The sequence below is a fragment of the Ochlerotatus camptorhynchus genome, unplaced genomic scaffold (genome assembly GCF_037179485.1).
Source record: "Ochlerotatus camptorhynchus isolate MF236.1 unplaced genomic scaffold, CSIRO-AGI_Acam_v1.1 ptg000105l, whole genome shotgun sequence".
Taxonomy (NCBI): Eukaryota; Metazoa; Arthropoda; class Insecta; order Diptera; family Culicidae; genus Ochlerotatus; species Ochlerotatus camptorhynchus.
In genome coordinates, this window is record NW_027040595.1 from 2543735 (window position 1) to 2568285 (window position 24551).

At 38.9% G+C, this 24551-nt stretch overlaps 1 protein-coding gene across 4 annotated transcripts in view; it reads right to left on the bottom strand.

Moving 5' to 3' along the window:
- Window positions 1–24551, bottom strand: part of LOC135699301 (sodium- and chloride-dependent neutral and basic amino acid transporter B(0+)-like) — a 377984-nt gene that overhangs the window by 236724 nt on the left and 116709 nt on the right. For 2 of the 4 annotated variants that reach the window (XM_065219540.1, XM_065219539.1), the window contains exons 2-3: window positions 22160–22396; window positions 7091–7421 (exon numbers count right to left, since the gene is read on the bottom strand). In XM_065219540.1, the coding sequence (XP_065075612.1) occupies window positions 7091–7120 (30 nt within the window). In that variant the 5' untranslated portion in view covers window positions 7121–7421; window positions 22160–22396. Of the gene's footprint in view, window positions 1–7090; window positions 7422–21851; window positions 22134–22159; window positions 22397–24551 lie in introns of those variants that run through there. The other 2 variants (XM_065219541.1, XM_065219538.1) reach the window with 2 other exon arrangements.

Sequence of the window (24551 nt, forward strand, 5' to 3'; positions counted from 1 at the left end):
CCATATTGAGGGGTATTTGACAGAATTTTCAAGTTTTTCTCAACCGGAAGCCACCATCTTGAATTTCAAATTGACCTCAGACATCAATTTCCGGTCCCTACACGTCATCTCGACTCCAACAATACCAGTTTTGTGGGGTATTTGGCAGAATTTCCAAAGTTTTTCTCCAACCGGAAGCCGCCATATTGAATTTCAAAATGGCCTCAGACATGGGTTTCCGATTCCTACACGTCACTCCTATTTCAAAAATACCCATATTGAGGAAGCCGAAGAAACAAAAAAAAATGATTGAAACAAATTTAGAAGTAATAAATTACCGAAAACCCAAACCATCGCTTATAGAACTCTAAGGTTTTCCATCCAGTCGACTGCAGCGGAGGTTACGACTCTTGTCACTTAAAATCGTCACTTCAGTACGACTTTTGTCACCGAACGACGACTGTGAGAATAAGGTGAGAGTTCACCGGGTTCATCACAAGTGACTTTTCTCACCTCACTCGCCAGCTGGAATCGGGTGACACGAGTGACTCGAGTCACCTCACTTCATTCGCCACGCAGAATAACCCTGGATGTGTTACAACCAGACTTCGTTGGAATCGAACTGCGTACACTACTGGTAACACGGGGTAGGCCTTGCTATCCGGGAAGGTATACCTTTCGAGCGCGTGCATATCGATACACTAAAACCTTCATTTACGAACTAAACCGGGGTTCGTAAATCGAATTAGTGCGTAAAACAAAAACCTCGTTTTTGAAAATATTGTCAAATACCCCACAATATTGATATTTTTGGAATCGGAGTGACATATAGGAGCCGGAACTCCCTGTCTGACGCCATTTTGAAATCCAAGGTGGCGATATCCAGTAACAGAAAAACTTGGAAATTCTGTCAAATACCCCACAATATGGGTGTATTTTTAATCAGAGTGACGTGTAGGAACCTAAAATCCAAGTCTGACGCCATTTTAAAATCAAAGATGGTTACATCCGGTTACAGAAAAAAAAACAAAAAAATACTGTTAAATACCCTACAATTAGGGTATTTTCGGAATCCATGTATGTCCCCATTTTGAAATTCAAGATGGTGGCATCCGGCTACAGAAACACTGGAAAATACTGTTAAATACCCCACAATAAGGATATTTTTTTAAATCTGAGTGACATCCATCCACCATCGGATCAAAATGGCGTCAGACATTGATTTCCGGTCCCTAAAAGTCACTTCGATTCCAAAAATACCCATATTGTGGGGAACTTGACGGAATTTCCAAGTTTTTTTGTAACCGGAAGCCGTCGTCTTGGATATAAAAATGGCGACAGACAAGAATTTCCGGTCCCTACACGTCACTTCGATTCCAAAAATACCCATACTGTGGGGTATTTGACAGAATTTTTAAGTTTTTCTGTGACCGTAAGCCGCCATATTGGATTTCAAAATGGCGTTAGACATGGATTTCTAGTTCATGCACGTTACTCTGATTAAAAAAATACCCATATTGTGGAGTATTTGACAGAATTTGCAAGTTTTTCTGTAACCGGAAGCCGCCATCTGAGATTTCAAAATGGCGACAGACAGAGATTTCTGGTTCCTTCACGTCACTCCGATTCCAACAATACTTATATTGTGGGTATTTCACAGTATATCACAGTTTCCCAAAATCACAAAAAAAAACTCATGGGCTCTCATGCATTAAAAAAATTATCCCCCCCCTATCGTTACGTTTTTCCTATACCTAATGCATTGCTTGTCACATAATCTTAGAATCCTCCTCGCCCTTAGAGTGTGACATAATATATGCATCAACCCTTAATTGGAATTTACTTCGTACTCGTTAAATAATGTTCCCTATCTGATTGTAGTGTTAGTATGCGTGGGTGAGCTACCAGTTTTGCCAAAGAGACGATCAAATGCGTTGTTTACAAAAGCTGTCGCTTCAAAACGTAGATGACATTCATGGCCGCTTACGCTTGGCGTGTTCAGTGTAGGTGACAGCATCTCATTTTTCAGGCACACCTCGTAGATCATACCGGAGATACGTTTGACACCGCCACGGCGAACCAGACGACGGATGGCAGTTATCACGAAGAACCTTGCGATGACGCTTGGCGCCTTCTTTACTAAGACCTTTTCCTCCTTTGCCACGACCAGTCATTTTTGCCTGATGGGTAGAATAGTGGACTACCTAACCTGCCACCACCTTCCTACTGCTGCTATTGGTGCTTCATCTGCTGCCTGCTCACCACGCCGCACAGTGGGGCAGTAGACTGATGCAAATTTGAAATTTTCGCTCCACAGTGCTCAAATGGTTCCAAATTGAGTCCTGATTAGCCTCCCAAAATGTGAACTCATTTAGTAAGAAACTGACTTGGCACAAACCATTTGAATTTTATATGGAAATTACTATGGGAAAACCATTTTTTTTATCATATCTATATAACAATTCACCATATCTCTCTGCTTTAAAACAGAATAGTTGAGCATTTGGGAAATTTTCTCAGCTACAACTTTCTTCAAGATCACTTTTCGACAACATGTAAGGAAGAAAAGTTATTAATGATTCAAGTCGCTGATGTCTTATGATTATGCTCAATCAACTGTGCAACAAGCAACATTGGTGTTTCTGGCGCGTATAATAGAGCACAAAAATAATGGCTACTATGTCACACGGCAGAATTCAGTGTTGCCCACAAAACAGCTGCTTGATCATGCCATAAGATTATCAATCTCTTAAACAATTAATAACTATTTAATTTGACGTTTGGCAGAAAAACGATCTTGCGCTAAGTTGTAGCTGAGAAAATTTCCCGTTAGAATAGCAATAGAACTCTTTAACAGTTTAATATGGAAAAAAGCTAGAAGGCAATGAACAAAAAAATTGGTTTTCCCATAGTAATTTCCATATAAAATTCAAATGGTTTGTGCCAAGTCAGTTTCTTACTAAATGAGTTCACATTTTGGGAGGCTAATCAGGACTCAATTTGGAACCATTTGAGTACTGTGGAGCGAAAATTTCAAATTTGCATCAGTCTAGTGGGGCAGCAAAGCCATTCGCGTGGCCAAAACCTCTAGCGCCGTTGGTTTGCTTTCTACAGCAGTACAATGTTCTACAAAGTTACTCAATATTAAAAGCGCCATCTTTTGAAAGCTTCATATTAGTTCATTTTTACGCCACATAGGTGGTGCTGGAGTCTATCTTTTGAACGAAGCATCTAAGCCGAATGGTTTTCACAACAAAGTTATGTAATTTGAAGTGTTGAGAAATGTTGTCGAAGACATTGAAACTCTATGACTCACATGAAGCGAGATATCGGGAAAATAGGAAAACTAACCTCTAAAATTGTGTTTTTTTCCTATTTTTCACCTATATACGTATGGTAAATTCTTTCAAATTTGTTGAAATTTTGCTTTGTGTGTAAAACATGATAAGATGTTATTGATCTGAATAGATTACAAACAATCAGAAACACAAGCACATAAGCACGCAGATTCTTCACTAACGCAACCCAAACAAGTGCAATAACTGGTATAGAGGAATTAATTGACCGATGCGATACAATTTTTCGTACGTTGTCTTCCGGATTTTCGATCAACATAACAGCATTTCGAAATTTTGCTGAAGAAACTGCTCGTTTTTATGTTAGTCTTTATAAATGGTATACAATGCCAGCCTCTGTGCATAAGGATTTAATCCACGGATCGCAGGCAATCCAAATTGCATTGCTTCCAATTGGTATGTTATGCAAGGAGGCTCAGGAAGCCAGAAATAAAGACTTCAGAAAATTTCGGGAACGAACAGTCGCAAAACAAGTCGAAAGGACACTATGGAGGACGTTGAAGGATGGAAATTTTAAACCAGCAGTTTTAAGTCTCCTAGTAATCTATTTAGATCAATAACATCTTATCACGTTTTACACACAAAGCAAAATTTCAACAAATTTGAAAGAATTTACGATATGCAATATTCAAATGATCACTGTAAAAAAATTGGCTGCTACTTTTTGCTATATTTTGAGTAATTGACATTTTTATGCATCACTTTTTTGAGACATTTATGCTAATAACTTTATAATTAAGCATGATATATAAACTAATGGGTATTTATTGGATGAGTCAAACCATTTTGATAATTATCAGAGTATAAAATTTATACATTTGACGTTTATAGGTGAAAAAAAGGAAAAAACGCAATTTTAGAGGTTAGTTTTTCTAATTGCCTGATATCTCGCTTAATGTGAGTCATAGAGATTCAATGTCTTGGACAATATTTCTCAACACTTCAAATTACACAACTTTGCCATAAAAACCATTCGGCTAGGATGCTCCGTTCAAAAGATAGACTCGAGTGCCACCTATGTGGCGTTAAAATGAACTAATATGAGACTTTTAAAAGATGGCGCTTTTAATATTGAGCTGTAGAAAGCAAACCAACGGCGCTAGAGGTTTTGGCCACGCGAATGGCTTCGCTGCCCCACTGTGCACCGTCCAAAGCGAAAATGAGTTGAGGCTTTTTTTTACTTTAAATGATCTATGTTTCTTGAATTAGTGTGGTTTATATGTATAACTTATCAAGTGACACAACTTTAGTTATTTAAAAATTTCAATAATTATTAAATACAGTTCCTAGCCCTATCAGGCCTGTTTAGAGAATGACCACCTTGATTGGGTTGGATAAGTTGAGGCTAGACAGCAGCGCTCTTTTATATCTTTTCAGGTTAAAGCAGAATGATGTGCAACCAAGTGGTACTCGATTATGACGACTGGGTTTGGGAAGAACGTTTATTTCATGAAAACAGTGTTAAAATTATCATTTTTTATTTGTGCATTGGACAATGCTTGATATTACCACTTTTTCAATAGTTTATTGTTAAAAATCACCAGTCGGAAGCATTTTCATTGATGCGTAGAAATATTTCTGATCGATTGATAATAAAGTTATTGAAATTGGTCCAGGGGCAGCTGAGTTATCAATGTTAAAAATCTTTCATAATTCTGTTACATGTTCCATTTTCAGTTTTCACAAAGTGTACCCCTATATAGAAGTCACAGACGTAGTCCTACGTAAAAACTACGCAATGGTGACGTAGGACTACGTGGTCTTATATAATAAATGTAATTTGTTAACTACATGAGAAGCTTGTGTTTTGCGTAGGAATAAGAATTTGAGCGGGGTTCTCTCTGTTTATACTCTTTAGTATGACTATGATAGCCCTGAAAAGAACCTTTGGATATGAATTTTAGTTGGGAAATCTTCAGAAATTTAACACTTTTGGAAAATCCTGGTGGCCCTGAAAAGGGCCGATGATAGTACAGGCTTGAAGCCTTTGGAAGATGATGGTGACGTGTAGACAGCTGGATCAGCAAATCGGACCGGACAATTCCATATTCTTCGGTTCAATGATTGGGCACTCGCAAGAGCCTCGGCCCGTCTGCTGCTGAATAGGGGTTGAACTGGTGTCTGCGACATGTCGAAAGGCCGCAGAATATCAGTATCCATCGAGCTAAAGCTCCTCCTAGTTTTTCTCGTTAAACTCCTGCTCTCAACAAGTTGGTAAATCCAAGCCTTTAGCAGAAAAACGCTTAACACTTTTTTCGGCAAATTTATGATCCTGTTTCATGTGATGGTTCTTCTCTATGCCTGTTCAGATAAATTATTACGATTACGATTAATCGTTAATCGAATAATTGGACTTTTAGGCATCGCTAGAAAAAAGTGTAATTTCATGTTTTTTGGTGGTCCTTCGAAAATGTCGAACGGCAGAATATAAATCTCCTCCAAATGGGGTTCAAATCGAAAGAGGTCAATTACACCTTTGTTATTTTTTCTCGATCAATTGGTCGAATGAGGAAACCTTACCGGCATTCTATGACTCAAATTGAAAGGAAATTCTTTAAACTTTAATCGCTCTTCCGTTCACTGTCAACCATCATGCTGTCAAATTCGCAGATTGTCTTCCAATGTGATTACGGCCTACAGAGTTTTCTCTGTCCTTACTGTGTAATTAATCACCACATAGAAAGGCTTAAAAAGTCTGTCACAGTCCAAGAAAAAAACTGAAAAAATATTGACTGTCGACAGTCAAATTTGACTGTGACAGTCACTTATAAGCTGTAGGTGTGTGAACACGTTGCCAGACAAATTTTCAACAATCAAATATTGATAAGTCCTGCGATAGAGAAACTGTCTAGTCTGATCTTAGCTTTATAAATGTTTAGTCTGTGCATACTCTGGTTAAAGACGGTGTCAACTGTCTTTTAAATTTCTCATAACAGAACAGCTAAAGCCAGAGGCATAACGATTTTTTCCTTTCTACACTGGAACGAATAGTATTCCACAAACCATACATTCCACATGTAGACAATAAGCTCTCATAATGCCACTTACATCAATCCTTGACCTGTGAATGTTCTACCTCCAACTCGTACAATGACACATTCCGGTACCCCATATTTGTGATGCCCCATCGAACCTCGATATGAAAAACAAACGCCGCAATAAATATGACACTTCCTTTCGCCTAACTCCAAATTCTGCATCCTGTACAGCCATCAAAAACAACAACCACAAAGCATGACTAAATGTCTGATAGCTACGAACAACTGCCATACCATCATGTACCCTACTCAACGACTCGATTGCGATGGCGGTGAACGGCGATGACGACGATCGATTCGATCCTATCAGCAGGCGCGATAACCCAAAAACATCGCCTCGATTCCAGCAATGCAGAAAGGCGATAATTGCAAAAACGTGCTGCTCGAATTGCTCTGAGCTAGTCTGAGCTAGCATATCTGAATATCTGAAGCATTGAACTTGAAAACAACCCACCAACGAACGATGCATAGCGTATCCCTACAAATACCACCCTCACGGAAGCATGTTAAAAATGGTTGTGTTTTGCTTGCATGAAGGCATGTTTAAGTGTTCTGTCGTTGTTCCAGTTTCGATCAAACTAAATGCTATCACGGAAATGATGCATTGGAAATACCTCTCCCATAGATAGGTGCATCGAAAATTGTTTGAGGTCGATGAAAGCCCGCAGATAACAGGTAAACATTTGTTGTCCACTACGGGTGCTTTTGCGCACTTACCGATTGTTTTGGCTTCTTGTTCCACTTCATCGTGGTGGATATTTTGTGTTCAGGGCACTCCTGATGGAGGCTCAGAATTTTGTATTGACAGCTTTATCGCCCTGTACCAGCAGCAGCAGCAGCAGCTATTTTAAGTATTGCACTTTGTTTTCACTTTTTCTTCGTTTGCTTCTTGGGTTCACTTAAAATTATCACTTTGGTACCACTTCGACTTTGAAACTGGTGGCCACTGGGAACCGGCGATGGTTGGACGAGAAACCTCATTTGACTTTTCTTTTCCTCATGCTGACAAACAGTAATGGTGGACTACACTAACGCCCTCGGTTATGACCTGTTTGGAAGAAAAAGAAAGAAGAAATAATGGTAGAGATTTATGAGTGTGACTTATTTGAAAGGGCAACGTTGCCACGTTAAAGGGTATGAATGGAATAGGAAAATTATCTCATTCGCTCGATGAAATCACTCATTGCGATTGTCTCAATTTTTCTGTCATTCGTTTCGCTTTCGGTCGTAAACCGTTCGCTGACTTATGTTATTTATATGCTTTAGCTGGAAAACCATTTAGAAATGAATAAGTTTTACATGATTTCTGTTCATTTGGTTTATATTATGTTAAACAAACATGCGAACAAGCAGTTTATGGTGTGTTTTTAAGAAGATAATAGCAGTTCCTTAAATATTCCCTAAAAGCTTTGCTAACAGAATCTGTACATCGAATGCTGAGGTCCATCGTTCATATCATCAGAAGCTGATACATACAGAAATTCTAGAACCAATGTTCTGGTGTGGAATCCGACAGAACTTCGGAGCAGAGGCAGACTCAGGAGCTCATCGACAGCAAAGAAATAAAAAAGGTGACAGAAGGAGATTATTTTTTTTATCATCTGACAGTTTGGGCTGAACGGTCTCAGAATTTTATGAAATTTTGCCTACAGGTGTTTATGATTATATCACAGACAAACACACATCACACATTTTGTTGGTCGAACACGCATTTAACGATCGAACACGCATTTAATAGTCAATTCCCTTGCGTTTGCCGTTTACACACTATCACCATCTGTTGAGTGTACTACCCATGACAGTTTACTCAACAGATGGCGGTAGTGTTTTAGCGACAATGTTTTACAGTGAAAAATATTCAATGTATGTATGTCTGTGATTATATCACCGAAAACAACATTTCAAAAAGATCGGTGTGGTAAATTTCCCGGCAAATTTTTGTTAAAGTTTTTGATTTACATCACGTAATTTAAAAATCCATAACTCAAGAACCAAGCATCGTAGAACGAATTTTGTGAAGTAAAATGATGAGGAAATTATCTCAGCAATCAATAAAAAATAAAGGGTAGGTGAACCGGTTTTGACACTAGCTAGTAAGAAATTTAGTTTTTACATTTTATAAATCAGAAACCGCCATTTTTAATAGCAACTGAATTGAATTTAGAAGAAATCACAATAATTTTAAATTCGATTGATTACTTCTATCTCTAGCAACAGTTTTAACATCAGTTGCTCCTTTATTGGTAGTAAAGGGCGAACACGAAATTATTGCGACACCGAAAATGTCATGCCAATTTTCTTATAATGTTTAGAATCAAACCAAAATTTTAGGGTAGTTTTATACATATATTTACTTCAAAAATCAAAAGAAAGGTTAATCGATGGAGCCTTGAGTGTAAAATTGAACGCATTTTCGCTTGATGCCCTCCATCAAAGTCTTTACAGTTTCATCCGGTACCAGTTTCTCAGTTTTTTTTCCATTTTCTTAACATGTCCTTCTCGTCTTTGACTGTCTTCTTGCTCTTCCGAAGTTCCCGCTTCATTATTGCCCAGTACTGCTCCACCGGGCGCAGCTCCGGACAGTTTGGCGGATTCATGTCCTTTGGAACAAAATGGACAGAATTGGCCTCATACCACTCCAGGACACTTTTAGAATAGTGGCATGATGCCAAATCTGGCCAAAATAGCGGAGCTTCGTCGTGCTGCTGCAAGAACGGCAAAAGGCGCTTCTCGAGGCACTCAGATTTGTAGATCTCGCCATTTACTGTGCCCTTTGTCACGAAAGGCTCACTCCTCAGTCCGCAAGAGCAGATGGCCTGCCAAATGAGATATTTGGAGGCAAACTTCGACATTTTCTTCTTCTTAAATTTGTCGTCCACATCGAACTTGCTCTTGCCGGTGAAAAACTCCAACCCCGGAATTTGCTTAAAATCGGCTTTTATATACGTTTCGTCGTCCATCACACAGCAGCCATATTTTGTCAGCATCTTCTCGTAGGGCTTCCGTGCCCGAGTTTTAGCCGTCGATTGTTGCCGCTCATCGCGGTTTGGGAAGTTCTGTACCTTGTATGTATGTAGTCCAGCTCTCTTCTTTGCATTCTGGACGTAGCTCTGCGACATGCCGATCTTTTTAGCCAAATCACGGCTTGAGACGTTGGGATTTGCTTTAATCATCCGCTTCACCTTTCCCTCCGTCTTTTTGTTCTCCGGTCCCGGTTTTCTTCCAGCTCCTTTGCCGTAGTCCAACGTCAACCGCTCCTGGAACCGCTTCAACACTCTGGAGACGGTTGAATGGTGAATGTTCAACATTTTTCCCAACTGCCGGTGCGACAGGTCAGGAAATTCCAGGTGTTTGGAAAGAATTTGTTCTCTCAACTCGCGTTGGTTCACCTCCATTTTCGTTGAATTTGAAAAACACGACTTCGAGTTTGACAGCATGTACACAATACACATCAATGAGAAAGTGTGCAAAATATGGTTGATTTTTACCCAATGGTAAAAAAGTTATGCCCTGTTGAATGTGTCGCAATAATTTCGTGTTCGCCCTTTAGGGGTGTTGCAGTTTTTGGCCTCAGTGATTATTTCAACAGAGCATTCTTTCATTGCTAATAGGTTCAATTAAAATACGCGGATTTTTAAACAAATCCAACATTTTACTCAAACATTTATTGAATAACAAAAAAAATAGCTATAGCAAGGAGCTGTTTACAAATCTCTTGGGCAGTTTAGAGTGGGAATGGAGTTGATTAGTGTTCGTGATCCATACACATTTTTAAAAAATCGTTTGAATGGTTATTATACTGATACAAAATTTGAAATTTTCACTCCACAATGCTCAATCGGTTCCAAAACGGGGTTCTGATTAGCCTCCCAAAATTTAAGCTCATTCGGTATGAAACTGACTTAGCACAAACCATTTGAAGTTTATATGGAAATTACCATGGGAAAACCAAACTTTTTGTTCATGGACTTCTAGCCTTTTTCCATATTATTCTGTTAAAAAGTTCTATAACTATTTTTATAGGGAATTTTCTCAGGTACAACGCGAAGTTTGCGATTTTTAGAGTTGGTTGGAAATGCTTTCTAACATGAAGCTTTAGTGCGATAATTTATTAGCTAGATAATGGTCTTAGAACAGGATAGGTAGATAGTTCCGTCAGATCAGCTTTGGCAGATTATGCACGAGGACGGATTTCCGGATAAACTGATGCGATTCGTCAAGGTGACTATGGATCGAGTGATGTGCGTTGTTCGGCAAGGTGATGGACTTTCGTGTCTGCTATTCAACATCGCGTTAGAAGGTGTGATCAGAAGAGCTGGGATAGACACGAGTGGCACGATCTTCATGAAGTCCATCCAGCTTCTTGGCTTCGCCGATGACATTGTCATCATGACACGGAACTTTGAGATAATGGCGGAAACGTACATCAGACTGAAGGCTGTGAAGCTAGGCGGATTGGATTTGCCATTAACGCATCAAAGACAAAATATATGAAAGGAAGAGGTTCTAGGGAAAACAATGATAGCCTCCCACCCTGCGTTCCGATTGACGGTGGCAAAATCGAGGTGGTCGATGAGTTCGTGTATTTGAGCTCACTGGTGACCACCGAAAATGATACCAGCAGAGAAATTCAAAGACGCATTATGGCAGGGAATCGTGCCTGCTTTGGACTCCGGAGGACGCTCCGGTCGAATAAAATTCGCCACCGCACGAAGTTGACTGTCTACAAGACGCTGATTAGACCGGTGGTCCTCGACGGCCACGAGACCTGGACTATGCTCGTGGAGGACCAACGCGCCCTTGATTTTTTTCGAACGATAGGTGTTGCGTACCATCTACGGTGGATGACGGAACGTGGAGGAGGCGAATGAACCACGAATTGCACCAGCTGCTGGGAGAACCATTCATCGACATTGCAAAAATTAGGCGACTACGGTGGGCTGGGCACGTCGTAAGAATGCCACACGACGACCTAGTGAAGATGGTTCTAGAAAGTAACCCAACAGGAACAAGAAGAAGAGGCGCGCCGCAGGCAAGGCGGATCGACCAAGTAGAAGGCGACCCATGGACCCTTCGCAGACTACAAGGCTGGCGAAGTGTGGCCATGGATCGTGTAGAGTGGAGACGACTCCTTTTGACAGCAGAGGACAACAAGGCCTTAGCCTGCTTGTAAATAATGCCCTTTTAGTTTGAAGCGAACCCTCACCCGGGTTGCAACCTAAGAGCTGTCAAACTGATAGTTTCAACACCAGTTACCAACCTAGGTTCACCACCAGCAACCTGAAAAACGACTAGGTTCGAACTCGAATTTTTTTTTCGAGATTCATCAGTTTCACGCATACATTCAAAACTTATGGTATGGGTAAAAGTCAAAAGGGTAAACAACAAAAAACAGACAGAAAATATTGCATTGTAATGAACTTCTATACCAATTTTTATCTTGCGATGGTATTCGGGTCTTTTTCGGCCCAAATGCGGGCTGTATCTCTGAAGCCAAAGGCACGATGATCTTGAAATTTGGTAACTTTTCCAAACTTCTGGTAGAGTTTCAAAAGTTTTGGAGCACGTACAGTGTCTCAGAATAAAAAAGTCATACACCCGGCTTCTGGGTCTTTTAAGATCCAATATTGTTTCTGTAAATGTCGTTTTACTTTACTTGAATAGTTACATACGATGTGCAAAGATTATTTGGACCATCCATGGCCTCACGCTGGTCCTCCGGAAAATCCGGAACATCCGTTAACAGCCAGAAGCCCAAGACTGCAAACAGCGTATCGTTGTTGGTTCGTGGCATTGTGAATATTGTGATGATCTATTTTTTGTAATTTAGCCACCATTGATAGATATATGAATCTACTTTCAAATGAAACATAAAGTTACCTGATTGGACCTGCATTTGGTCAATCGGATCGAAAAAAAAACTGTGACTCCTGAGCATAATGCGTATCGATTCATGTTGGCATGGCTGGTTCTCAGCAATGCGTCCATCAAATTTTGAAATAGAGCCCTAATTTAAAAGGTATTGGCTTTTCAGTAAAACAGACAGGGAATTGATTGGACGTGTAGTAGACTTGTAATTTGCATAGAATATTGAGCATAGGTGAAATATGCAATCCTCATACCGATTCTGGTACTGGCATCACCGGGAAAACGGTCAATTTCTGAAAGTCGTCCTAGAAATACACGATTTTTTTTTTCTAAATTGCACAGAATCTTAAGCATCGCTATAACATGCAATCCTCAGACCGATTCTGTTACTGGGTGGTCAGAAAACGGTTCTATGAATATGCCGAATCACCGGAAGTAATGTCAATTTTTAGTTGTGGTACGAGATATATGCGGTTTTGTTGAACTGCATACAATTTTGAGCAAAGACGAAATATGCAATTTCAATACCGATTCTGCTTCTTACTGTCCTCATTCTTCAAGCATATGTTATCATCCTGTTGGATTATGTCTCTTGCATGATCATAAACTAGCTTGTTATTGATGGTATCCATTTGCTTGCGTTCAAATAAATTTTGGAAGATAAAAAATGGCCGCGAGCAAGGAAGTGCTCAGTGCATATTTAAACTGAAAACTGATGTTGAGGAATCGCTTGGCAGCTAGCTGTCATTGCCTTTTAGACTTTTCTATTTCAAGTCACACATACACATGTACACAACATTTAAGTTCACCCAGTTCACCGCGAGAGTGATAGTTTGAAGAAAGTAACGTTCAACCCAACATCCGTAAAGGTGGGTGAATTACTTAATCAGATTCTGATGCTGATAAGGATGGTTCTGATCTACTACAGAACCATCCACTAACTTCCTGAGCTCATATGCAGGTTAACACTCCAAATCAATCAAAGTGTTTTAAGTTACTTCATACGCGAAATTTGCGATTTTCAGAGTTGTTTGGAAATGCTATCAAACATGAAGCGTTAGTGTGATAATTTATTAGCTAGAGAATGGTCTTAGAAGAGGGTAAGTAGATAGTTCCGTTAGAGTACGGCAGTATGAAAATGGAATAGATGTTGAAAATGAGCGAAGGGCCATTAATGCGACACTGCAAGTCAAACGCACACTTCTTTGCCTAACTCGTATGACCATACTTCAAATCTCCGCGTACATCGTACGCGTTTGACTTGCACTGTCGCATTAAGGTGATTTGCTGTGACATCCTTATTCTCGGAACCACTTCGAAACATTAAGTGCACAAATATAAGCTTCTATGACATGTGCATCATTTAAATTGTTACTACGCGTTTGCTGCACTGTACAAATAAATTAATACAAAAAAAAAAGAAAATTCGATGTGGAAGTGAATGTACAGCCTACGTAGTGGCCATTTAGGGACTCTACAAGAAATCACCTTAATGGTCCTTCGTTCATTTTCAACTTCTATTCAATTTTCATACTTCCGTTACTCTAACGGAACTATCTTCCAACCCTCTACTAAGACCATTATCTAGCTAATAAATTATCACACTAAAGCTTCATGTAAGATAGCATTTCCAACCTACTCTGAGTTATTAACTGTTTAAGAGATCAAGCAGCTGTTTTGTGGGTAACACTGTATTTTGTAGTGTGACTAGTAGCCATGATTTTTTTGTTCTATTCTACGCGCCAAAAATGCCAATGTTGCCTGCTGAACAGTTGATTGAACGTTACCATAAGACATTAGTGACTCATGAATCATTAATATCTTTTGTTCCTTACATTTTATTGAAAAGTGGTTTTGGATGAAGTTGTAGCTGAGAAAATGAACTACAAATACAGCTATCATTTTTAAAGCAGAGTGATATGGTGAATTTTTAGATAGCTTTGAACAGAACCAATGGTTTTCCCAGAGTAATTTCCATATAAACCTCAAATGGTTTGTGCCAAGTCAGTTTCTTACTAAATGAGTTCAAATTTTGAGACGCTCATCAGGTCCCAATTTGGAACCATTTGTGTACTTTAGAGCAAAAATTTCAAATTTTTCATCAGTCTAATGGTTATCCACGGAAGGGGAGAGGGCGTCTTAAATCCTTCAATACTGCCTACGTGGTTTGTGGACAGCCCTTAAAGATCATTCTACTTGAAAACCCGCATTTTGTGCAGTCAATGAATTTTCTTTTATATGAGTCATAAGAAGCACAGAGCTAGAAGATGCATAGCCCATAGGCTTGTAAGCCTACACGGAGAAAAAACTTTACCCATAATTTTATTTATTTTTTTCCCTTGATTTTTTATCCGTCGATCTTGTTTTCCGTGCTGAGCACCAATGCTACCGACACCAGGGAGGCAGCTCCAACACCTGGACCCTACGTATCAACCCATCAACCCATGAACCGGGGACGAACGGCTTTGCTTCCCTTCCGAAGGAAGGCGTGATCAGAGATGTTATGCCTCAGAAAATCCCGGCGGCGCTGACTGGGATTGAACCCAGGCCTGCTGGGGTGAGAGGTAATCACGCTTACCACTACACCACCAACGCCGCTATGATCCAAAATAAACTGTTTTTTTTTTCGCTAAAAAATATTTATGACAAACAATTATGCAAAGTTTCATGCAAATCGGAGAACGACAGTCAAAAATGATTTAATGTTTTTTATGTTGCCTAGACCTGCTCCCCTCCTCACACATACGTATATACGGCATTACCTCTGGACAAAGAGCTTTTGGCTGCAGACAATAAACTAAAATTCATTACCTTCGAAAAACGGGAAGCTGTTCACCCTTATCGCGCTGAAAAGCCAACCGGACATGAACACCCTCCACTCCTGGACCCAATGCGTCCGCATATAGTCAGACTCACGGAACAGTATGCAACTGGCGACCGACGCTTTATGAAGGCACGTTCACGGGACCCAAAAATTATGGACATTGTATGGACCTATCTTTCATTCCTGCATGACCAGCCACCTGCCACCTGTATTCGAGGAATCACCCAAATCAGCGCAGCTTTAATGCTAGCAGCTGAGGGTAGGGTGGGGCTTATTTTTCAAAATCTTTCGGGGACACGTTTTCTCATGTGGAAAATGATTACTAGGGCCAAACGAACAACATATTCAAAAATGAGCGTTTTCCGTTAAGATTTAGAGGTGGCGCCAGAGGCCTAAGTCCAATATATTGAACGAAGCTGATTTTCGAACAAGTCTAGTGCGTCTTTAAGTAAACACGTAATTTTGTCCGTTTGGCGATTTCTTATCCATTTTCGAGATATACGGCATAGCAGGTTTGGACTTACACCTACGAATATGATCTAGCGCAAACAGTATTCTTGGCAGTGCTAGATACAGTGAGCGTATGAGTACGATACAGATCGAGCGAGAACGCGGGAGTGTGAGAGAGAGAGCGAGAGAAGAGAGAGAGAATGATTAAATCTCGATGAACATTTCAAATGGTCCTATCTGCTTTGATCGATTCTCTTCATCGACTATCTCTTTTGATAACCACGCTATGCAAACAGATTTCGCGCTAATTTTACAACATATCAAAGGAAATTCTTATCTAGCATCCAAAACGTCAAAAACAATAGGGAAAGCATTTACAGCTGAGTTATTAACGGAAGAGAATCGATCAATGCAGATAGAACATTTTGAAATGTTTATCTAGAAATGTGTTCATTATATTTGTGTTAAATTTTCTTAATCAATTAAATCCAATTCTCGAATATGTCCTCACTATGACGAATACTTATCAACAAAAGTACTTTTCTTCAAGTCAGTTAGGTTTTTCTTGTAGAAGTTCACGTTTACAATAAGATTCTGGAAATTTTCGTTACGATTATAATCATGAATTTTGACGGGTAGCCCTTTCAGTAGGGTGGATCTAATTTTTCAAAATCTTTCGGGGACACGTTTTCTCATGTGGACAATGATTACTAGGGCCAAATGAGGAACATATCCAAAAATGAGCGTTTTCGTTAGGATTTAGAGGTGGCGCCAGAGGCCTAAGGCCCAAAAGAAATTTTTGTTGCACACTTCCCAAGTAACAATGTCGGTTTTATAAGGGTTCTGTAGACCATGATTTAGAATTGTAGCATGCTTTAAAACCTCCATAAAACTTGCAATGTTACTTGGGTTGGTATCTAAGCGAGGAACTAGTTGGGCTTGCTGCACTGAAAATAAAATTTCGTTTATACAACGAAATCGCTCGTTTGTTTTACGAATTTATTCATTGTTTTCTGCAACAAAATGGATTTGTACATTGTATGAAGCTAGTTTCGTTAGAACTGTCACACTCGCTATCGCTACACCTAACCAGCGGGCCACAAGGGTTGGTTGTGGAAACCGAAAAATGTGGTGTGTGTTAGTGAGGATGGGTAAAAATAATTTCATCATTGGAAGGAATAAACATGACCAAAAAAAATAAAAATATGCTTCAAACCGGACTCGAATCATGAACCTTGCAATCGTCAGATCTGTGCTTTATCCATCACCCTATCTGTGCTACGGCAAATAAGAAGCACTCATGGAACGCTAATTCGATTTCGTTTGCTTTTTCTGCTGCTTGCATGTATTTTTTTTTTCTCTGACAGAAAACCACCGCGTTACTGGTTTTGATTTATTGTGGTAGCTTGCATGTATTGGTCGAACCGACAATTTAAAAAAAAAGTATACCATCTCCAACACACAATCAGCACTTTAGGAGACAAAATGCGCAGTTGATTGTACGAAGATGAATTTGTATATTATACGAATAAGGCGTTATATTGACATTGCACCAGATGACAGGAAAAACGAATGTTTCGTACCATTTATGAAAGATGTGTTGTATGTACGATATTAATTTTTACGAAACGGTTTTCAGAGAAATAACGAAAATACATTTTCAGTGTGTATTCTGTGAAAGTCAGCTTCGTTCGATATATTGGACTTAGGCCTCTGGCGCCACCTCTAAATCTTAATGCTCATTTTTGGATATGTTGTTCATTTGGCCCTAGTAATCATTTTCCACATGAGAAAACGTGTCCCCAAACGATTTTGAAAAATAACCCTTACCCTAAGCTGAGGGCCTACCAACAAACTTCAATTTCCTACGCAAAATTTTCACGAAATGATGTCTTAGAAGATGGTTACCGACGTCATACCGAACGTTCTTATCCAGCGAAGGCGCACAACGACTGCAGCAAACTAGGGAGGCCGCACGAAAATTCCGCGGTCCTCAAAATTTTCATTAACATTGACGAACTCTACGGAAGGAATGAAAGACGACTCTCTCCTCGCAGAAGAAAACTATAATGTAAGTAGAACTAGTCTTCCAGAAATCTCTTCGTCTTCTCATCAGAATGCGACTTAAATTTTGGTAAATAATAATAAAGAAATATTTTGTCAACCGACGCTCTTCGAACAATTGCTTAGCATAAACAGAATGCGACTGAAATGTTGATTTACTGTCAAAATTTGAATCGCATGAAAAACCCTGTCAAAATGAAGGATATACATAAAAAAATTGTGAGCTTCCAAAAGGGTTTGGAGCTCGGGTCTAATTTCGATACATTATTTAAAGTTTTTTTTTTTTGTTTTTGCAAATCCCGCCAGATAACTTTCATGGCAGGATCGCGTGTTCTTTGATATTGCCTCCTACGGACATTTTTCAGACGGATCAAGAGCTGAAGATCGTCGTCTATTATAATTGAATCGAATTTAACTTCGCATTTTGCTACTGAGGCAGCTCTTGCTTCAACTATAGAAGTAGTCAGAGATTCAAGAGCATAATTAATTTCATCTTTGGTTTGCAAAGGAATGTTTGGATCAAAGCTATATTCCATAAATGTTCGTTATTGCTCCCAATCAGCTCTATGGTAATGGAGAGTAGAGCTGTTGGGATTAGAAATTATTTCTTGGGATATTTAAAAAGCTACTGAAAGGTGATCAGAACCGAAGTCAGCATGGGTAATCAATTGGCTACAAAGTTGACATGAATCAGTTAAGACCAAATGGATAGTTGACGGAATTCTTGCTGAAGAAAAGCATGTTGAAAAGTGTAATAAACTGCAGAACAATCATCAAACAGAATATTATCGTTGAAATTGCTCTGAGCATTATTTCATGAGTGGTGTTTTGCATTAAAATCACTAATAATGAAGAATTTAGACCTATGACGGGTAAATTTCTGAACGTCACCCTTGAGAAAATTATTTTGCTGGGCTAGAATGGCAAATAGGCAGTTATAAACGTAAGTTGTCCAAATTTAGTTTCAACAGAAACTCCCAAAGTTTCAAAAACTTTGGTTTCAAATGAAGAAATAATTTTATGTTCGATTCGTCTATGAACAATTATGGCAAAGCCACCACCGGTTCCATCAAGATGATCATTTCTATAAATGAAATAATTTGCGTCCCTCCTAACATTATGGTCAGGTTTAAGGAACGTTTCAGTTATAACGGCAATAAGCACGTTATGAACTCTCAAAAGTTAAATAGCTGGTCTTCATTATCTTTAAGAGATCGAGCATTCCAATTTGAAATGTTTAATGATTTAAAATCCATTACTGAATTCCAAAGTCATGACGATATTTTTCGCAAACTTTACTCCAGTTTCAATAGCATCAAACATGGAGTTAGAATCATCAAAATTTCCGATAGAATTATTTTGGCTAGTATTTTGATTTCTACCAGCTGCAATAGCAGCATAGGTAGCTCCATTAACTCGCTGAACATTGTTAGCAGCGAGGGGAGTAGGTACAGATGAAACATTTGAAGCAGGGGTGATATTTGTACCTCCGGGTAAGAATGTAGAATTTGTTCCACGCTGACTGTTGTTAACAGCAGAGGAATTTGTACCTGGTAGAGAACGTGGAGCGTTTCCTACCTGTCACTTAGAACGAGATTGTAGGATCGCTTTGCGAGTCTTATATTCCCAAAAATTGGATTTGTGGTTTTCACCACAATTTGAACATTTAATTTTTTTTAGGATCTTCCTTCATAGAACAGTCGCCTTTTGTGTGAGATAAATCACCGCAATTCATGAATTTAGCTAGCATGTAACAGTTTTGGGTCTCATCACCCCATCCCTGGCACTTACGGCACTGGGTGAGGTTTTGGAAAATTCCACCAGTCTTCTTGAAGTATTCCCACTTCACTCGGACATGTAGCATAAGGCTAGCTTTTTCCACGGCCTTAGGGATGTTTAGTTCACTAGGCTTGAAGTGAATTAAAGAAAAATCATTAGAAATCCCGTTGCGTGAATCGTCAGGACGACATTTTATTTTCATTTTGATTACTTGGATAGGCTCAACTCCCAGTAATTTTCTCAATTCATCTTTGATCTGATCCAGGGATTCACCACTGGACTGACCTTTCAAGACAACCTTGAACAGACGTTCAGTTTTGGTGTCGTAAGTAAAAAGTGTGTTTTGCTTCTCAGTAAAATACTTGAGAAGACGTTTGAATCCGTCCAAGGATTCAGCCAATACACGGCATTCCCCCCGACGGCCAATTTGAAGTGAAAACTTAAATTAAACGAAGTTCAAAAGTTCAGTGTGAAGAGTAAATTGGAAGTGCCTACCACAATAGGGGGAACTATTTCCTTCTTGGCATTAAGCCGAGAATGTTTAATGGATGTTTGCCTGGATGATGGATCATCCGTGAGCATATCAAATGAATTTCATCAGAAGGGGGATCAAGAGATTGTCTTTTTCTTCCGTGTTAAGGTTCCATGGCGGCAGTAAACCGTTTCTTATAATCGACTTCCAAGCAGATTACTATAAGAATCCGAAGGATCGGAGATGAATTTTCCAAATCAATATCCAAGCAGGATTACCTCGGGTAGGGTCCAAACAAGGATCGAAGAGGATTAAGAGTCAAACAAGATAGACATTTTCCAGGTTTATTGAGCACTGAAAAGTTCTGTTTAAATTTGTTGTAGCTTTAGGTAGCAGTAACACTTCCTTCAGCAAAAAACAAATAGATCCGCACGGCAAGAGAGCACGATGCGGATTGATGGTAAATCGAATAATGTTGTCTTTAAATGCACTATATTCAGCTGAAATATAGTCGCCTGTATCTGAATTCATCTAAGTTATCTTATAATTAGCTAGAATTCCAACGAAGGCCACATGGTCGAGCTAGGCCTTAAACTGGATCACTTATCCTAATCTGGCTAATGTATTCCACGACAAATTTTAAGGTGGAGTTTCTTTTTTACTTTGGAGGTGAATTGCAAAGAAAATTTGTAAAAACCATCAAATTCTACAATTTTGCCGAAATTCAGATGCTTCGAAGATTTATAACTCATGAACCAAGTATCTTAGATTTTTTTAGTGGAATGGTAGGGAAATTATCTCAGCAATCCTTAAAAATATAAGCTGCAAAATTGTTTCTATGATAATTTTCACGGTTGCGGAAAATTGAAAATTAAAACAGGATCAACCATTTTCCGAGTGATGTTTTAAAGCACATCATGTTCGGGAAAATTAAAAAAACTTCAACTAAAATTTTCCGCAAAAATTAACCACCCTGAATTGTTTTAATGTTTTACGTTCATATAATCATTAACTCTACCTGTGGGAAAATTTTCATAAAATTCAGAGATCTTTCGGCCCATTGTGTACAACAAAAATCCAGAACACGCATACACATTTGCCCTCAAACTTGTTCTCTAAGTTCGTTGCATGATTTGAATTCAAGGGTCGTAGCAACATAGCATTAATCTTTCACAATGATCTAACTGCCACCAGAAGCCCCTCAAAATGACTCAAGCATTTTAGTCGTGAAGCTTTTTTCTTCTTTTTTTAAGTGCTTTTTCCTCAAAGGACAACACTTGTCCACCAACTATAACTAATGACATACAAAATTCTGTTCCATGTATGCTCGTTTTTTTTTCAATTCTTCATACCGGAACGATTCCCGGGAGGATTTTAGCAAGCATTCAAAAGTTGTCCCTATTAAAATTGAATTAAATTAAAGTTTAATTTTTTTATTCCGATAGCTGCTTGTGGCTTGCTTCCATGCGAAACCTGGACAGACCAACTTCTATGCACTGAAACTGAGTTGTGTAGGTATTCGGTTGTGTACTGCACAAATTGTTCTCCGAATTGCTTTTGCCTAACTTACTATTTAGCACTGAAATTACATTGTTTTACATCTGATTGCATCTTCTTTCATCACCTCACGATGCAAAATCTCTGAAATCTAGCTCGGCGACTAGTGGCCGCAAGTAAGACCGGCAATTCAGACCGAAATGCACTCCCCCCGAACGCAGCTGCTGCAATTCTAGAGAACAAATCATGTATGAATGCACTTCTGAAACGATTTTCTCTCACGAGTCACACTTATTGCAACCAAAATTCACACACGTGTGCCCGGAGCTACACGACAGCGTGGCCATGCTTAGGCTGGGGTTTCCCTGAAACATTTGATTTGCCGCAATTCCAAGCACACCTCTGGATCTCACATGGCAGAGGCAAGGGTGGCCACGGCTAGAGCAAGCAATAACTTCATTATGCTTATGCAGATAAATTGAGCTGAATGAGCGCTTGTTAGAGATTAATTAAACACTAAGCACTTGTCTTCGGAGATGATGGAATTCTTCGTGTTGTTCTTCGCCGCCTTTTCTCGGTCCGTTTCATTCATTTTCTTAGCGCTCTTGACGGCATCCCTTCTTCATTCCTTTCCCATCAGTGGCAAATTTATGCGACTATTTGTAGACAACGTGGTCTGTGGCTCGGCTCACGGTGCATTGTTCATCTTACACCGTCGACCTCTACGTAGGGCACACGTTTGCCTGAATCCTGAACCAGCGCAATATAAGTAGTAGTCGCTTCTTTCGGCACAATGATGATTCTGCAAAACTGCTGTAGCTTATTGGCTTACGTAGATAGCGTCAGTGGCGTCGGCGGATAGTGACCGCAAGTCACTATTTGCGTGCGAAGGTTGAGGGGGTTGCGACCAACAAATTGATGGGAACCGACTGCTCTTAGACGTGTCTGTGGAATTATGACGTAGATTTCGAGAGGGCGAGCGTTTCATCATTGCCCGGACCGTAATTCATACGCCGCCATCACCGCTCTGTCGCCTTTGACTGTATGGATGCTTTTGGTGTGATGATATCTGCAAAATTAAGAATAAGAAAGACACATAATTAATTGCGAGCTGAGCTTTTAGGAATGAATCGTAAAAAAGCGGCCAGTACCGACTACTGCCGAGAAATGATTGCGAAGCAAATGTCTCTAGTTGTGACTGTTTTAATTAGGTACGCATGTTTGCTTTTAAGTTGTTGGATGTTATGTGCAGTAAAAATCCTATTTAGCGGGAATTGGAGTTTATTTAATGGCAGACACTGATAAGAATGGTCATCGCCAGTTTCTATTCAAGAAGATCATTATCAAAATCTATTTTTAATTCAGTAAAAAATGACGTGCGATTGACTAAATCGTTTTATTATAATAAACGAGCAATACATGTTGAATATTCGAAAATCTCAATGAAAAAACGAGCATAGTTTTTAGATCACCTCTGACATGGAAAAGTTAACAATCCAAGAGCTTCATTTGATTGCAAGCAGCGTTGCCAATATTCCAAATTTATCTGCATTTTATTGCCTGATACACAGACTGAAAACGTTAATTTCTAGATTTTTTAAATGTGCTTCAGATGGTCCCAGATTTTTCGAACATCTTGCAATCAAATTATCACTGCAATTGATTCACCCTCTAATCTAAGAAAACATGCATAAACTGAAACTTTAATGATTTAAGATTTGATGGCTGCCCTGCAGTGCCACGTCTTAATTCCATAGATGAAATCTCGATTAATTTTTGAATAGGTCCTATGTCCTATCGCTCGAAAAATCGAATGACTCAATTTGCTTTCGACCAGTGCGGTATGTTCGCAATAACGGAACGTTCCATCTTGAATTCAATCAACTTTGTATTGTATGCATCAATATTGCAATCAACAACATCAATCAGAAAAAAGTTTCGACAGCGATTCACCTTAAAATGACTGCTTGGTGTATAAAAGAGCCAAACCTATGTTTTTAATCAAGTAATTATTAGAAAACTAACTTTAATATTATATACCTAAAATCTACTCGTGTGGTATGCATTATTAGTTACTGCTTTAAACGACATGAAATTAGCTCGAGATCATATCCCCATAATTTTTATTTTTTCTGTAAATTCATCTACCGTGAAAATATGTTAATCTCGAAGATGGCAACTAATTTTCCAAATCCCAGAACGGATAAAAATAATTTTAGCAAAACTGATAGGTAAAGTGCAGCTAGCATGTGTAAATATTACGTCATAGCCTCAAAGATCTAAGAATAATACCAACTTAGTCTTGTAAAACTAAAACAAAAGATTTAAGAGTTGTCTTGTAAGCTTAGATTTGAACAATGCCTTCGACAGAGTAGATCATGCATATCTTTGGAAAAAAAATGAACAAATTAGCATTTCCTTCTCAGCTAATAGTCTGCTTGATGGTATTGAATTAAAATTCTTAGTCGCGAATAATTATTAATTACATTTTATTTTTACCTGGGTGCTCCAGCTACTACTGTTTCTTACCACCCTAAATTGTTATAATACATATCTAAGTGTTTTTACATAGTTCCTGTCGTAATTCATTATTTTAATCAGGTTTTCTAAACCTGCATGTCAGTATAACAATTGATATCTTAAAATTTAAAACTAAATCTAAATCTTATCTAAGCATAAAGAGAATTAATCGTTACAATCAAGCTTGTAAATGCTCATTACAGCTAAAATGCTATTTTTCGGATTTATGAAGCTATGAAATATTTCAATGGTAATTCTTATTGACAAGATGCAAGAAGAGAAGGTAAAGTATTTGTTTGATACATAAAACATGTTAATTAAGCTATCAGAGGGTTACAATAGCGATAAGCTGTAACGATGAGCAACGTGATGAGCGAGCAATCAGAGAACATAAAATCGCTAGTTGTGACCTTCTGAAAGCAAAATTGATAAAATGTGTATGTCATACACAAACTTTACCACCCATTCTTACTTCTTACAAATAAAAATTATCATTATAGTATCTCATAGTTTCATAATTCCAAAAATTAGCATTTTAGCTGTAATGAGCAATTGCAAGCCTGGTTACAATTGAGGAGTACAACATTTTTTCCCTAAAACTATAAATTATTTTGTAGGACATTTGCTCTAACGTCTCAACATGCGAAATTCTATGTACCTCGGTAGTACTGTACCAGGGAGGCAACTTCAAAATCATCTTCAGT